Source organism: Sorex fumeus, unplaced genomic scaffold (genome assembly GCF_029834395.1).
Source record: "Sorex fumeus unplaced genomic scaffold, SorFum_2.1 ptg000100l, whole genome shotgun sequence".
NCBI lineage: Eukaryota > Metazoa > Chordata > Mammalia > Eulipotyphla > Soricidae > Sorex > Sorex fumeus.
In genome coordinates, this window is record NW_026606157.1 from 23,091 (window position 1) to 40,066 (window position 16,976).

A 16,976-nucleotide genomic window follows, 5' to 3' on the forward strand; every position below is an offset into this window, starting at 1 on the left:
CTTGATCATTGTATAACTGAAACCCAAGCACAAAATTTGTAAGCCTATAACTGTACCTCATGGTTTTTCACTAAGAAAAAAAGAAAAAAAAAAAAAGAAAATGTGCACTGGTGAAGGGCTGGGTGTTTGATGACTGTATGATAAAAGCTCAAACATGAAAGTTTTGTTACTGTACCTCACAGTGCCAAACACAGTAACAAGTGAATCAATTAACAAAAAAAATCCTGAAAATAAAAAAAAGATTAGGAACCGGCAGCGCACATTGAACTTGCAGATATTCTGGAACTTGGATACCTGCTGTTACTGTGTTTAGCATATCGAATACGTCACGGGGAGCTTGCCAGGCTCTGCCGTGCGGGCGAGATACTCTCGGTAGCTTGCCGGGATACCTGCTGCCCTCTGAGGCCCGGCCACTGCTGGGCGCTGAAGATGAGGATGGGGTGGGTGTTAGGTTTATCTGAAACCGAGGAGTTGATCTTAGGGGCCCCGCTGTGGATGAGGTTCACCTGGCTCATGTAGGGAGCAAGCATGTGCAGGCACAGTGAGAAGGAGGGAGCTAGTGCAGAAATAGCGGCGAGCACTGTCTGCAGGAGCAAACACACTGCTTTGGGAACCAGTCGGCAGAGGAAGGCATCAGACACTGCTTCCTGCTTGGGGCGGGTCTCCACATGCTTCTCGAACTTCCTGGTGTTGAGTGATCACTAGCCTGGAGCCTTGGGTGGGGTTCAAGTCACTGTTCAGACCTTCGTAGACTTCGGAAAGGTTGGAAAGCCCCAGAAGTCAAGTTCCATCCAGATGTCCTTGGTGACGTTCTTGGCGTCTAGGAGGAAAGGCTGAGGCTGTCCAGCTTGAATCCTCATAGTTTTCTGGCAGGACCCAGAAGAACTTCTCGTGCTGATGTAACAGGTCCATCATCATATTATATCCCACGGGGAGCTACCAGCCTCTGGAAGAACAGGGGGAAGCCCTGGTGGAGAGTCAGATGGTCTGCCAGCAGCTCTCTTTCCTCTCTCCCTCTCTCCTCTCTCTCCTCTCTCTCCCTTTCTCTCCTCTCTCTTCTCTTTCCTCTCTCCTTCTCTCTCTCTTCCCTCTCTCTCCCTCTCTCTTCTCTCTCTCCTCTCTCCCTCTCCTCTCCCCCTCTCCTCTCTCCCTCTCTCTCCTCTCTCTCCCCCTCTTCTCTCTCCTCTCTCTCCTCTCTCTCCTCTCTCTCTCTCTTATCTCTTTCTCTCTCTCGCCAACAGCACTGCCACTCACCTTCACTGCCAACCCCCATCCCAGCCACCCCCACCTTCAGCACCATCCAGATGTTGGGGAGGGCCTGGAACAATCCAGCTGCCCTCGAAGGCCTGTGTTAAGGGACCAGAGATCTCAGTGGAACCTCCAAGTGGCCACAAACCTGAGCTCAGCCGCCGACTGAGACACACATAGAGAAAGGACAGATAGTTCAAGGTTTTATTTACACACCTTATTATCTCATCTTATTATCTCATTCTTACTTTGGACAACCTGGCAGGCTACTGAATGTAACCTGCCCATACCGCAAAGTCTGGCAAACTCCCCGTGGCGTACCCAATATGCCAAATACCAGTAACAATGATGGGTCTCATTCTCCTAACCCTGATGGGTCTCATTCTCCTAACCCTGAAAGAGCCTTAAATATGACACTTTTTAAAAATCTCAGGGCTAGGGCAAAGGAGACGTTACTGGGACCTGCTCGAGGCAATCGACGAACAACAGGATGATCGTGATCGTGATTTACACACCATTAGACTGGCTTCCACAGGACGTCAAAAGAATGCCTGGCCGCCCACCTACAAGATGGTCGGACTTCTTCATCAAGACCCAGAATGAACGGTTTGAGGCTCTTCGTGTTCCTGGAGCCAGCAGATGCCATTGGGCTACACTAGCATGCGACAGGGACAAATAGAGATGTTACTGGTGCCCTCTCTAGCAAATCGATGAACAACAGGATGACAAGTGATACAAGTGATTTACACACCAAAACACACTCATACAAGGGGCTCGGCGCTGAGGGTCCACAAGTCTAAGAGACTCAGAACCCCAATCGCCCTCCAGGAGGGGGTTTTAAGCCCTCTGCCCTCCTGCCTGCGTGTTGGGGTGTCCCCTGCCAGGTGCATTCTCATGGCCTTGAGCAAGCAAATGGAGGGTGCAGAAGCTAAACAGAGCAGTTCACACATCTTCTTACCTTGACTTGAATCGTCCTTGTTATCTGCGGTCAGATGTCTGGGCATTTGCGTTCATGCCCTTGGGGTGGGACACATTTTTCTTACAAGGTTGTAAACTTACGACCCTGAGGCACAAAAATGGAGACTGGCTTTCCAAAATGGAGTTGCTGTGGCCCTTTCAGTCTGGACGCCTGCAATCCCAGGGAGGGTCGTCCAGTCGCCTTCCTCAGCCAGGTCCAGCCACCGCATCACTTTGTCCATCCCTACCTTGATCTGGTCTGTGTCCAGCTCCCGGTCAGGATGCTGTGCTTGGTTTTCCTCTCCTGCTCCTCATTCGTGTAAAGGACTTCATTTGTTTATTTTTGTTTTTTTTTGTTTTGTTTCGCTTTTTGGGGTCACACCCGGCAATGCACAGGGGTTACCCCTGGCTCTGCACTCAGGAGTTACTCCTGGCGGTGCTCAGGGGACCATATGGGATGCTGGGAATCGAACCTGGTTCAGTCACGTGCAAGGCAAATGCCCTACCCGCTGTGCGATCTCTACAGCCCCAGGATTTTGTTTTTAAGAAACGTGTCATAGTCAAAGTCATTCAGATTCAGAAGCCTGGACGCCAGAAGCCTGGAAGGAGAATTCCACATCCAAAATCCCAAACACCAGACCCCGCGCCAGTCTTCACCGGGACAATTTGGAGGGAGGTGGGTTGAGTTTCCCTGCCCCAGCTTAACCCCGGAGCTGAAAATCCAACGTAGCCATGCTCAAGGTCGCTCTCCACAGGCTCAGACGAGCCTCACCCACAAGGGAACCTGCAGAAAAACCCAGGTATGTGGGACCCATGGCTGAGATCTCCAAGCCCGCTCAGAGCGGGACTGGGCCTCCTCCCCCCAGTTCCCATGTTTACCAGTAGCTTGGCACTCACACCCACAAACTGCCCCTGGTGCCATCTAATCTCATCAACAGCCAAGATCCAGAGACTCTGAAATAAAGCTCCTGGAAGAGAGCAACATAGGCCTTACCCATAAGCGAATCTGCTCTATAATCATATTCTAATTTTTTAGAATTCGACCTCTCATACTCTGCACCACTAATTACCAAGAGTCACACACAACATTTGATGGGGTTTAACAAACAAAAAGCCTCCATCTATCCCCCCGGAGAGCCCGGCAAGATACCGAGAGTATCCAGCCTGCATGGCAGAGCCTGGCAAGCCACCCATGACGTATCAAATATGTCAACAACAGTAGCTAAAATGGGTCTCATTTCCCTAACCCTGAAGGAGTCTCCAGCTGAGTTGGGAAGAGTGAGAGGGCTCATACAAGCACACGGCACACAAGTCAATGGGCGGGAAGACACCCCGCAAGCAACTGGTCACCAAGGCAGTCCACAAGAGCGTGCCAACCATGGGGGGCATGAAGAAACCACACCAAGACCTACCCAACACAGTGGCGCTACATGAGATCGGCCGCTACCTGAAGTCCACCGAGCTGCTTATGGGCAAGCTGCCATTCCAGCGACTGGTGCGTGAGATCACGCAGGACTTCAGGACTGACCTGCACTCCCAGAGCTCAGCCGTCATGGCTCTGCAGGAGACGTGCAAGGCCTACCTGGTGGGGCTCTTTGACAACACCAACCTCTGTGCATTCCCCGCAAAGCATGTCACCTTTATGCCCAAGGACATCCAGCTGGCGTGCCACATCCCCGGAGAGAGAGCATAAAGTTTACGATGCTAAAATCTCAGGGCTGGGACAAATGGAGATGCTGCTGGCGCCCGCTGGAGTAAATCGATAATTAACGGGATGACAGTGACAGTGACAGTGAACAAACATATTAGTAATCTCTTATACAAGGGCTTACTGGCTCCAAGATGAAATACAACAATCTTCACACACTTTCCTCTAAGGAAACTTTATTAGGTCACTTTTAGCAGATCATTCATAACAAGCAATACAAAATTAATTGTTTCGGTTCTGCTTTGTGGAGCATGGTTTGGGTTTTGGGGGGGAAACATTTGAAATATGGCGGTGGGAAGGGGCAATGATGGTGGGATTGGTGTTTGACTACTAAGTGTAATGAATTATTGTGAAAAACTTTATAAAAAATTAATTTAATTTAAAATAAAACCCCAAACACTGCAGGAAAAGAGAGAAGTTGCTAGAGTGGGCGACGTTCATGTTGGTCTTGCTACCTGTTGGTGACCTCCCTCCTCCCCAGCCTCAGGACACTCTCGTACCCCCAAGTGCTTTGGGGGACTTCTCTAGACTTTAGCCCCAGTGTGATCAATTAATTAATTTATGGGCTTTTTTTCCCCCAAAGAAACTAAAATCCATTACAGTAGACACTTGTCAACTGGATTCTCATAGCCACCTCCAATGACTAAGGCCCAGGAGTACTGTAGCACTGTCTTCCTGTTGTTCATGGATTTGCTCAAGCGGGCACCAGTAATGTCTCCATTGTGAGACTTGTTGTTACTGTTTTTGGCATATCTAATTCGCCAGGGGAGCTTGCCAGGTTTTGCCATGTGGGCAGGATACTCTCCGTAGCTTATTGGGCTCTCCGAGAGGGGTGAAGGAATTAAACCCATGTCAGCCGCGTGCAAGGCAAACGCCTTACCCTCTGTGCTATTGATCCAGCCCAAGGCCCAGTAGACATCAGTAAATATTTCAAAGTTTGGGCCACAGCTACAGTATATCAACAGGGCATTTGCCTTGCACATGGTCGATCGGGTTTGATCCCTGGCACCCCATATGGCCCCCTGACCCACCAAGAGTGATCTCTGTGGGCATAGCCAGAAGTAAGCCCTGAGCAACCCTGAGTATGGTCCCCAAAACAAACAAATAAAAATGCATTATTTAATCAGTGGAGCCTCCATAATGTATGTGAATGTATGTGCATGTTATTATTTTTGTCTCAGTGAGGAAAATGAAGCTTATTTAAATTCAAGATCAGTCTGAAGGTCCAGACTACCTTACAATTTTTGTTTTGTTTTTGAGCCACTCCCAGTGGTGCTCAGGACTTACTCCTGACTGCACTCAGGGATCACTCCTGATGATGGAGACGGAGCATCTCAAGCAGAGAGCAGGACAAATCCACCAGCACTAGAAGGCTACAGTGAACGCAAAGAAAAAGGGAAGCACTCTTAGAAGAGTTGAATCTCGGGGTCCTGCTCAGAAGACCCCTCCGTTACTATAGAAGCCTTCCTGCCCTTACCCTACTGTCTGTCCTTTTAAACAAAGTTTCTTCTGTATCAGCTGTTTAAAAAAACAAACAGAGGGGCTGGAGAGATAGCACAGCGGGTAGGGCATTATTCCCAGCATCCCATATGGTCCCCTGAGCACCGCCAGGAGTAACTCCTGAGTGCAGAGCCAGGAGTAACCCCTGTGCATCACCAGGTGTGACCCAAAAAGCAAAAAATAAATAAAAATAAATTTAAAAAAAGTGGGACTGGAGTGATAGCACAGCGGGTAGGGTGTTTGGCTTTCACGCGGCCAACCCAGGTTTGATTCCCAGCATCCCATATGGTCCCCTGAGCACTGCCAGGAGTAACTCCTGAGTGCAGAGCCAGGAGTATCACCGGTTGTGACCCAAAAACCAAAAGAAAAAAAAAGAAAACAAACAGGAGTCAGAGAAATAGTACAACAGGTAGGGCCCTTGCCTTGCACACACCTGAGCTGGGTTTGATCCCTAGTATCCCCTACCCCAAAACCCCACCAGGAGTTTCTGAGCACAGAGCCAGGAGTAAACCCAAAACCAAAAATAAATAAACAGTAGTGCCAGAGCCATAGCTCAGCTGTTAGGGAGCTTTTCTCGCACACTGGCCAACCCATGTTCTATTCCCAGCATCCCATATGGTCCCCTGAGCCCTGCCAGGAGTGATTCCTGAGCATAGAGCCAGGGTTAGCCCTGAGCACCACTCGGTGTGACCCAAAAAATAATAATAATAAAATAAACAATAGAAATTAAAAAGAGAAAGAGAGAGGTGATGGCTCTGGAGAAACAAGCAGGGTAGCTGACTACGGCTGCTGGAGGCCAGAGAGGACGTAGGGGCTCCAGCAGAGGGCGTGCAAGAGTCCCGAGTGTGAGACACCAGGGTAAGGAAGCTGTTCTCTCCATCGCTGAAAAAGAATGCTTAAATAATGGTGATTATAATCACTGTCACTGTCACTGTCCTCCCGTTGTTCATCGATTTGCTCGAGCAGGCCCAGTAACGCCTCCATTGTGAGACTTGTTACGGTATGTTGGCATATCAAATACGTCACGGGGAGCTTGCCAGGCTTTGCCATGTGGGTGAGATACTCTAGTAGCGTGCGGGGCTCTCCAAGAGGGGCAGAGGAATCGAACCCGGCTCGGCCGGGCTGGCTGCGCGCAAGGCAAACGATAATGTTGGTTTTTCACAACACCCAAAAGGAGAGAGAATAAAAGGGAATGCCCTGCCGCTAAGGTGGGGTGGGGTGGTGGGGGATGGGGTGGGGGTGGTGGGAGGGATGCTGGGAACATTGGTGGAGGAATGGGTAAGCGATCATTGTATGACTGTAATGCAAACACGAAAGTTCGTAAGTTTGTAACTGTAGCCTTATGGTGATTCACTAATAAAATTTTTTAAAAATAATAATGTTTGTGTAAACTCAAAAAGACAGCAGCAGTCTATCCCGCTGCCTGCGTTCGGTCGTCTCACGCTGCTTCCCCCACCCCCGGGGAGGTTGATGGAGATGGGCAGGCAAAGGAGGGAACGAGGGCCAGGCTGGTTGGTCTTAGCTGCAGTTTATTCCAATCCCATCTCCATTCTCCTCTGATTCTCCTCCTGCTTCTTCCTCCCCCATGTTACTTCATTCTCCTTCTCAATCCCCCTTCATTCTCCTTCTGGCTCTGGAATCTGGATCCCCTTTCTCCTTCTCCTTCTGGAGTCTGAATCCTGACCCCCCAGCCCACTCTTACAGTCTAGTTAAATCCCAAAACCACGAGGGGTTGGGGTAACAATTACACATAGGTGTGGTCACAATCAATAGTTCTTTCCCTCGGAAAGCCACTTCTAGGACAGATTCTCATTATCAGGTCGACCCACCCGAGAGTGGAATCCCCTGGGTGTGTTTTTCCTCTCCTTGTCCAACAAACATATAAGCATACATACTTTTAATCATTTTGTATGGACACAGTAAGAGATACATTAAGCTTATAGCTAGGGCCATCTCGATCTCAGACTACAGTGCTCAATCCAGACAGTCTTTCCTATCCCTAGCAGGGTCCTAATCTCATCGTTACTTTTGGATCATGACAGCATCCAGATGCCCAGGAGTGAATAACAGATGCCCAGGAGTGAATAATATTCAAAGCCAATTAAATCCTAAGTTACAAAGCATAATATAAACTGTCTTCCTGTAAGGTAAGGTAAGGTAAAGGCCCTCCCGTTGATCGTCGATTTGCTCGAGCGGGCCCAGTAACGTCTCCATTGGAGACTTTGTTGTTACTGTGTTTGGCATATCGAATACTCTCAGTAGCTTGCCAGGCTCTCCAAGAGGGGCGGAGGAATAAAACTCGCGTCAGCCATGCTGGCCGCTTGTAAGGCGAACGCCCTACCGCTGTGCTATCGCTCCAGGCCTTTTGGCTAAGATCAAGTGTAGTGTGTAGTCTTCCTGTATCTATACAAAAAGGACATTGCATTAAAGTAAACTATCCAAAAGACATAAGGAGAGGAGAAAAGCAACATTAACTTACAATACAAGTTCAGTGCCCTAGAAGGATCTGACCTAACAAATTAACAGAGTCTGATTAGGGGGAAAAGCTGATTAACTGGTTGGGGAAGAGAGCAGAGAGAAGTGGTTACAGATAAACAAAGGAATGGGTAGTGACTCAGGAGCACTGTGGTGGGTGTAACCTGATAAACCTAAACTCCTTGTGGCAAGGGAGAAAGGACAAAGCAATGTCATCCTACAATGTTGGTTTTCATCTTCAGTGCAATAGAAAGTATTAGGGGTTATTGTTGTTTTGGTCTGGAGGCCACACCCAGGCTGCTCAGGGATTACTCCTGGCTTTGTGTCCAGGAATCACTCCTGGTGGGGCTCAGGGGACCATTTGTGCTGCCAGGGATTGAACCAGGATCACGTGCATGCAAGGCAGGCACCTTAAACCCTTATACTACGGCTCTGGCCCTGGGGAGAGGGGGAGGGGGGAAGGGAGGAGGATTATTTGTTCTTTTTTTTTTTTTTTAATGTTTTCTCCTTTGTAGTTGTTTGTTGGAAGGAGGCCACACACTGGGTGGTGCTGGGAGCTTACTCCGGGCTCTGTGCTCATGGGCCACTCACTCTAGGAGGTGCTCAGACCATGTGGTGCCTGGGGTCCAACCTGGAATTCCCTCGTGCAAAGCCAATACTTTGTCCCTGGCCTTCACTCGGACACCAAGTGTGAGGATTTTAAGCAGACAAGAGAATAATCTGATTTTTGTTTTCAAAGGATTATTCTGACTGGTTTAGAATTAGTCCCTGGGGAGCAGGAGAGAGGCTGGCTGGAAAGAATGGACACAAGGAGATGAGATGCTAGAAAATGCCCACAGAGCTAATAAAATAATAAAAATAGACTATAGAAAAAGAAAATAAAATGAACAGGAAATTACTGCTCTGTCGATGACCCTCAGTCTGACAGCCAGCCTCCACATTCTTTCCATTCTGTCTGGCGCCCTCAGCGTGATTCCAAGTTTTAGACTACAGAAGGGTCAAGGGTTCAATGTCAACAAACCTTTTTGGTATTGTTGTGTGTCAGATCTCCAATTGCGGAGAGACGAGTCCACACACGATAATGCAAAAGCAAAGGAACTTTATTACTAGCCGGAGCCAGCGCTAGTTTGAGCTAGCGTCCAAGACTCATCCAATGCAGTGACAAGGACCCCGACTCCAAATCACAAGCAGTTTATATAAGGTTCAGAGTTAAGAAGCAATTTACATAGTGGTCTATTTTTAGCATTGGCCTTATTATGACAGTGATCAGCAATTTGACAATGGTTAGCAACAGTTTCTAAGGAGGGAACAGTGACCTCCCCGCCTCATGACCCAACTGCCCCATTTCTTATCTCGGCAAATAACTGAACTGGGAGTTTACCAGAAACTGCAAGTCCTGCTCCAGGGAAACAGAAACTGAGGCCTAGTTGAGACTTAATGTCAGCTGCAGCTTGTCATGGCATCAGTTTCGCCCTCACAGTATGCACTGACAGATGGGACACTTTCTGGAGGGGGTTTCCTCAGAGAAATAATTACTTAAACCCAGTTCCTCCAGTGGGGAGTGTCAAAAATGCCTTGTGGGTCAGAATGACTCATAATGACTCAGGAAAATCCCAGGAAATATGCTACCTCAGTTTCTCAAACAGCAGCACCTCAGAGCTGCCCACACTGGGCTTTTTGACCCTGACCTTGCTCGGGCCCTGGAGGGGGATGCCAGGGACTGAAACAGGCAGCTCAGACTGTTGGAGTGACCCTTAATTCTAGAAGGAAGGACCAGCTCACCCTCCCCACGTTCACTCTGCTCTCCCAAACACCACCACAGCCTTCCAGCAGTCCTTGTTACTCCTCCTGCCTTGTCACTGTCACTGTCCTCCCATTGTTCATCAATTTGCTAGAGCAGGCCCAGTAACGTCTCCATCATGAGACTTGTTGTTACTGTGTTTGGCATGTAGAATATGTCACGGGTAGCTTGCCAGGCTTTGCCGTGCGAGCAAGATACTCTCAGTAGCTTGCCGGGGTCTCTGAGAGGGGCGGAGGAATCGAACTCGGGTTGGCCACGTCGGCCGTGTGCAAGGCAAACGCCCTACCACTGTGCTATCGCTCCAGCCCATGGAGATGAGGCAAATCCCATCAATTGTATGAAGATTTCAGGAGATGTGGGGAAGAAAGAGATCACAGAGCCTTGTCCTCAGGGCACTTCTGGAACATCTTCCTGGCACACACGGGGGTCGGAGGCAAAGAGAAAGGTGTGTGAGGATGGAGAGAGCTGCAGGAGCAGAAGCTGGATGGGAGAATGGGGGAGGCACACAGGGGATCACGGGGGTGTGACCCCGACCCTCCGGGAGCTTTGCCAGGGCTCCCACAGGAGGAAGCCTGACCCGCCCAAGGCTCCTGGAGCTGCAGCTGCCATCCCATGCCACAGAGGCCAGGCCACTCTTTAGTGCCACGAAAGGCGTCGTCCCTCAGAAAGCGCTGGGATTGAACATTAACGGAAATCTAGAGTTCGCATGTATACAGAGCCGGCCACTCGCTGAGGCAAATTACACACTGCAACGGTTCTAAGATTGCCATAATTATACCCATCGCACATCGTAGAAGCAGGAAATAAAAATATTGAGTGGTTAAATGGAGGTGCTCAATAGACTATTTCTTTCTTTCTTTCTGCCTCTTATTCCAGTGACACTCTGGACTCCGGGAGCTTGAGCCTGAGTCCCACCGACAGCCGTTTCCCAGAGGGACTATTTGTCCAGGGGCCATTTGCGTTTGCCCTGCTGGGGTCGGATACCTGGTGAGCAGGTGGTCAGATGAACGGGCAGAGAGCACTGCCAACCAGATGGGGCAGGTCATTAGCCCCTGATGTGGAATATTCTAGAGAGAGTTACCCAGGGGGGCAGAAGGGGCCCAGAGAAAAGAGGAGCTTTCTGAAGGGCTCTCAAAAACCTAGAATTTATCTCAGCGTTCGAACAGGAACAGCAAGGAGCCAACAGGTGACTTCCATGGGCACATCTGCTTATAGCAGCATCTGACCGAAAGCAGCCCCCACGCCAGCCCAGTGCTCCCTGTGGGTCTTCCCGCTTCCCCCTAAACACAAAGGACTGTGTGGGTGGGGGTTTCCCACATCAGACAAGGGGGGGAGGGGGGATCAGCTCCAGCAGGCAACGCTGGTGACCAAGTGTCCCTTCATCGGCTGGTGGGCAGTCCCATTGCATTCCCAAGAGAAGTCCCCATTCCCCATGAAGTCATAGTCCTTCAGGACGTTCGGCCAATGGCAGATGGCCTGAGTGACCTCAGTCCTCAATATCTTACAACTGAGGGGTGTCCCAGCTATCACAACATCACGGGGTTTCACAGCAGTAGCCACCTCACACACTTCAAGGTATCCTTCCACCAAACTTGATGTGTTTTTTCAATTGAATGACTTTTGGCTCGGGGGCCACACTCAGCTGTGCTCAGGGATCACTGCTGGCAGTGCACAGGGCATTGTATGCCGTCCTGGGTATGGATCCAGGTTCAGCAGCATGCCAGGCGGATGCCTTAACCCCTGCACTCCCTCTCGGCCCTGGGGGCCTGATTTGGTTGGTGGCTGCTTCCTGGGCTCACCCCAGCATAGCTGCAATGCTGAAGAACAAAATAAGGGTTGCAGAGACGGAAAAGCGGGGAGGGCACAGGCCTCACACTGGGTCAACCCAGGCTCAGTCCCCAGCACCCCATATGGTGCCCCTGATGTAGGCAGGTAGACAGGGAAAGGCCCTCGGCAATGAAACTTAGGTCAACAAAATTTCTGGGAAGGAAAGCTCTAAAGCTGATCCACCCTGTGGATACTGAAAACAAGACCTGATAAGACCTGCAGCAGGCCCTGAGGAGATTGGACCAAATCGGACCCCTCCCCACGAAGGAAATTCCTCAAACACCCTCACTTAATCCAATTAACTTTGTGATTCAGCCCAGAGAAGACTCCAGAACATTCCAGATCAAGACACCCCGAGAAGATACACTATAAAAGCCACCTTGAACAAAGGAAGGGCGCACAGATGCTGCCTGAGTCCATGTGCTACTTGTGCCCGTATGGCCGAGCACATATGTCGCCCGCATCTTCTCTCTTGAGATGTGGACTTTCATGCATTCATGTCTAATGCTGGGATGTGTGTAGGCACTCTCTCTGCCCTTGAAGAAGCCTGGGTTCTTTCTTGAGTGCATTATTCTCTCCCTCTCTCCTTCTATACCCCTCCACACCTTCAAAAACCCTCCAAAGAAAATCCGCTTACTTCACTGCTCGTCTACTCCTGAAATTCTTTTCTGCAAGGCAAGACAAGAACCCAGTAACCCTGAGTCTGGGGTGACAGAGACGGATCGGGGAAAAAGTGACCGTCTTTCTCCTCCCCGCTTTACATGAACTACCCATGGGGGCCACCGATATCACCCCAAGCTCTGTCAGGAGAGGAGTGATCCCTCAGCAAGAAGCCAGGAGTAAGCGCTGAGCACACAGGGTGTGGCCCCGGAAACGAACCAAAAAGCAGAGAACAAAAGGATCCGCTTCTTTGGAAGTAACTCATTTAAGGAGATTTGTGGCAGTCATAGGCTGAAGAGCAGGACCTCCCCGAGAGACCTCCACCTGCGAGGGTGCAAACGCTAACGGGCTGGAGAGAGGCACCAGTACAACGCTGACTCTGAGGCCTGACTCGGGTTACTTCAGCAGCAAAGATCCATGAGACTGAGAAGGTGCATGTCGGGGCGAGACCGAGAGCACAGTGAGGGCTAAGGCGCCCCGCCTGGCGGGTAGCCACCTGGCATGTGTCACCCCGCAGCCGAAAACAAATTAAAAATAAGAAAAGGAAATGCCTGTTGGTATTACTCCTGGCTCTGCACTCAGGAATTACTCCTGGCGGTGCTCAGGGGATCATATGGGATGCTGGGAATCGAACCCAGGTCAGCCACGGGCAAATGCCCTCCCCCCCGTCCTATCACTCCAGCCCCTGCCCTGTGGGCTTTACGATGCCCAGAGCTATCCTATCACTGCAAGTCCGGCAAGCATGTCCCACTCTAGAATTTTTGGAGGAAAACCTAGGAAACTTGAACAAAGGCAAGCAGAACCAGGGGATGGCTCCAAGGGAGAGACCCTGGGCTTGACTCCCGACATCGAAAACAAATCACTGTTATCACTGTCATCCTGTTGTTCATCGATTTCCTCGAGCAGGCACCAGTAACATCTCCTTCATCCTAGCCCTGAGATATTCGAGGTTCTTTCAGGGTCGGGAGAATGAGACCCATCATTGTTACTGGTTTTTGGCATATTGAATACAACACGGGGAGTTTGCCAGGCTCTGCCGTGTGGGCAGGATACTTTTGGTAGCCTGCCAGGTTCTCCAGAGTAAGAAGTAGATAATAAGATGTTTCGCTGCCACGAATGCCAACCAATAAAGAAGAAAATCAAATGTTGGTGACCATTTCTCCCTCTTTCTTAAACAACAAAATAGAAGTGGTCATGAGGGAGGGTCACCCATGTCGGATGGTGACAGACCTGCTTTGCTTACAGCACTGGTTTGAACCCAGCATTTGTTTGGTTTTGGTTTGGCGGTGCTCAGGAGTTACTCCTGGCTTTATGCTCACAAATCACTCCTGGCAGTGTGCAGGGGACCATAGGGGGTGCGGAGGATGGAACCAGGGTCAGTCACATACAAGACTATCGCTTGACCCATGGTACTATGCTCCAGCTCCTGAACAAAGCATTTCCGACCCGGCAAGTTCACCAGTGCTTATTGCAAACTGCATTCATCCTTGTTTGGGAGGCATTTATAAATACTTTCCAACAACTCTTTTTTTTTTTCATTGTTTTTGGTATTTGGGTCATACCCAGCAGTGGTCAGGAACTATTCCTGGCTCTGTGCTCAGACGTGACCCACAGCAGTGCTCAGGGAACCATGGATAACGTTTGAACCCCAAGATAGGCAAGGCAAGTGCCTTCCACCTATCCTCCAGCCCTAACTTTCTTTCACTTGGAACTGAACACTTTTTAGAATTCTCTGTGGAAATACGTGTGCAGTAATAAAGACTGGATGCATATTAATTTAAATATTTAATTGCATAATTAAAAAAAGAAGAATGAGCTCACTGGGATTCAAGCACTTAACATCTGCTGAGGTTAGTTCTCAAGCCAGCTGTCAGAAGGGCTTCATCTGTCTCTCGAGGTGGACCAATGTAGTGTTCAGGCTGTGACAGTGATCCCCACGGAACAGATGTCGCCACTGCTGGTGTGTGATCACACCCAGGACACTTCACCTCTTAAACCCCATCCTTATGAAAAACCGCTGAAGATGCTACAAAAAAAGAGTATCCTTAGAGGAAAGAGTGTGAAGAATTTTCTATTTTGACAGGAGCCATTAAACCCTTCTATAAGAGATCACTAACATGTTGTTAAAGGCTGAGCCTTGTGTGCTTTTGTGTTTGTGTGTGTGTGTATCTGTAAAAATATATATATATGTTCATATATTCCCTCTTGGGACAGGGATTGGGGTTTGGGATGGAAACATCCAAAATATGATGGTGGGGAGCTATAATGGTGGTGGGATTGGTGTTTGAATATTAAATGTTATCAAATACTGTGAACTACCTTATAAAAGTAGTTTGTAGGACTGGAGCAATAGCACAGTGGGTAGGGCGTTTGCCTTGCATGCAGCCAACCCGGGTTCGATTCCTCTGTCCCTCTTGGAGAGTAACAACAAGTCTCACAATGGAGATGTTATTGGTGCCCACTTGAGCAAATCGATGAACAACAGGAGGACAGTGCTACAGTGCTATCTTACAAAATATATCACTGTCCTCCCGTTGTTCATCGATTTGCTCAAATAGGCACCAGTAACATCTCACAACAAATTGTGAGACTTGTTGTTACTGTTTTTTGTCATATTGAATACGTCACGGGTAGCTTGCCAGGCTTTGCCGTGTGGGCGAGATACTCTCGGTAGCTTGCCCAGCTCTCTGAGAGGGGAGGACGAATCAAACTTGGGTCAGCCAGGTCAGCTGCATGCAAGGCAAATGCCCTACCCTCTGTGCTCTCACTCCAGCCCTTATAAAATTTTTTAAAAAAATTTAAAAAACATCCTTGGTGAAAAACAAAGAGAATTATATTTCCGACTGCAAAGGAATACATTTTTTCTCTAAATAATAGAAAATATGAAAATACACTAAAGTAAAAAAATTACACACACACAACACAATCATTTTCACAGTGTAATACATGCAACTCAGCATACTCATCTAAATTGTTATTCTCCTTTTATTTTGTTTTTTGTTTTTAGGCCACACTCAGCAGTGCTCAGGGCTTACTCCTGACAGGCTTGGGGGACCATGCGTGGTACCGGGGATTAAACCTGGGTCAGCTGCTTGCAAGGCAAATGCCCTATGCACTATACTATCACTCTGGCTCCTACGTTGTCAGTTTTCTATATATGATCATGTCTGTTCTTATATACATTCTCCGTTCATCTCGGAGAGCCCTAAAAACTACCAAGAGTACCTGCCCACACGGCAGAGCCTGCCAAGCTCCCCGCGGCGTATTTGATATGTCAAAAACAGTCACAATAACCGGTCTCATTCCCCTGACCCTGAAAGAGCCTCCAATATGGCAGCATTGGGAAAGATGAGTAAGGAGACGCTCTTAAAATCTCAGGGCTGGAGTGATCGCACAGCAGGTAGGGCATTTACCTTGCACACGGCCTGACCCGGGTTCGATTCCCAGCATCCCATATGGTCCCCCAAGCACGGACAGGAGTAATTCCTGAGCGCATGAACCAGGAGTAACCCCTGTGCATCGCTGGGTGTGACCCAAAAAAGCAAAAAAAAATCTCAGGGCTAGGATGAAGCTCAAGCAAATTGATGAACAATGGGATGACAGTGATATAGCAAATAAAGCCACCAGGCCTAGGCCTGACCACCTTGTGGATACAGGAAGCAGGACCTGATAAGACCCTCCCCAGCAGCAGCCCCTGAGGAGACTGGACCCCTCCCTACAGAATGGTCTGAAGGGAATTACTGAGGACCCTCAATTCCTTCCTCTTATCTGAATAACCCTCAGCTAGCCCAGACCACAGAAGGCTGGACCCCCCTCCAGGAGGAGATCCTGCAGGAGCAAAGGTCAAGAAAAGGCCACTCCCAACTCTGCCCTTGAGCAAAAACCCTAGCAACCACTCTGATCTGGCTAGAAGCCCCAGAAGGGAGTAGCTTGGGAAAACCCTATAAAAGACACCTTGAACAAAGGGAGGGCACCCATACGCTGTCCGCGCCCATGTGGCACCCACATCTCCCCTCTTGAGATGTGGACTTTCCTATCTAATGATGGGATGCGTGTGGGGTCTCCCTCAGCCCTTAGAGAAGTTTCTGTTCTCTCTTGAGTATTTAACTCCTCTCTCTCTCTCTCTCTCTCTCTCTCTCTCTCTCTCTCTCTTTCTCTCGGCCCACCGACATCACTGAGAGGGGGACACTGGTGAAAATCTTGAAAGTGGGGAGTCATAGCATGAGAGGGGCACCGGTAAGACAAGGGGGTCTGTCACTGTCACTGTCCTCCCGTTTTTCTTTGATTTGCTCGAGTGGGCCCAGTAACGTCTCCATTGTGAGACTTGTTACTGTGTTTGGCATATTGAATACATCATGGGTAGGTTGCCAGGCTCTGCCATGCAGGCGAGATACTCTTGGTAGCTTGCTGGCTCTCCGAGAGGCGCGGAGGAATCAACTCGGCTCGGCCAGGCTGGCTGCACACAAGGCAAACGCCCTACCGTGCTATGTGTCAGGATGACCGAGTGGTCTAAGGCGCCAGACTCAAGACAAGGGGGTCATGGGAAAGAAACAAGGTCACAGTCAGAAAATGGTTGTGAAGTGCTGCTGTAAACGGCTGGAGCTGGCTTCTGCTGCAGCAGGTCCTGGAGCTCTAACAAGCCCTGGCAACGTTTCAACGCCTAATCAATGGCCCTCGAAGGACCAAAGGCGCTGAGCTGCCCATCAAGATATTGTGTGGAGCAGATACGAAGGTCACTGCGGTATACACCAGTGTGGCAGTGTGGTCTTGAACATTCTGAAGAAATCAGCTCGTTGGGGG

At 49.4% G+C, this 16,976-nt stretch overlaps 1 protein-coding gene and 1 pseudogene across 1 annotated transcript; one reads left to right on the forward strand and one right to left on the reverse strand.

Moving 5' to 3' along the window:
• Positions 1-261: 261 nt before the first annotated feature.
• On the reverse strand, positions 262-2,447 carry LOC130042392 (poly(A)-specific ribonuclease PNLDC1-like; annotated as a pseudogene).
• Positions 2,448-2,937: 490 nt separating this feature from the next.
• Positions 2,938-3,898, forward strand: LOC130042418 (uncharacterized). The gene is made up of 2 exons (XM_056134591.1): positions 2,938-2,946; positions 3,503-3,898. The coding sequence occupies exons 1-2, from the start codon at positions 2,938-2,940 to the stop codon at positions 3,896-3,898; spliced, it is 405 nt and encodes a 134-aa protein (XP_055990566.1).
• The last annotated feature ends 13,078 nt before the right edge of the window (positions 3,899-16,976 follow it).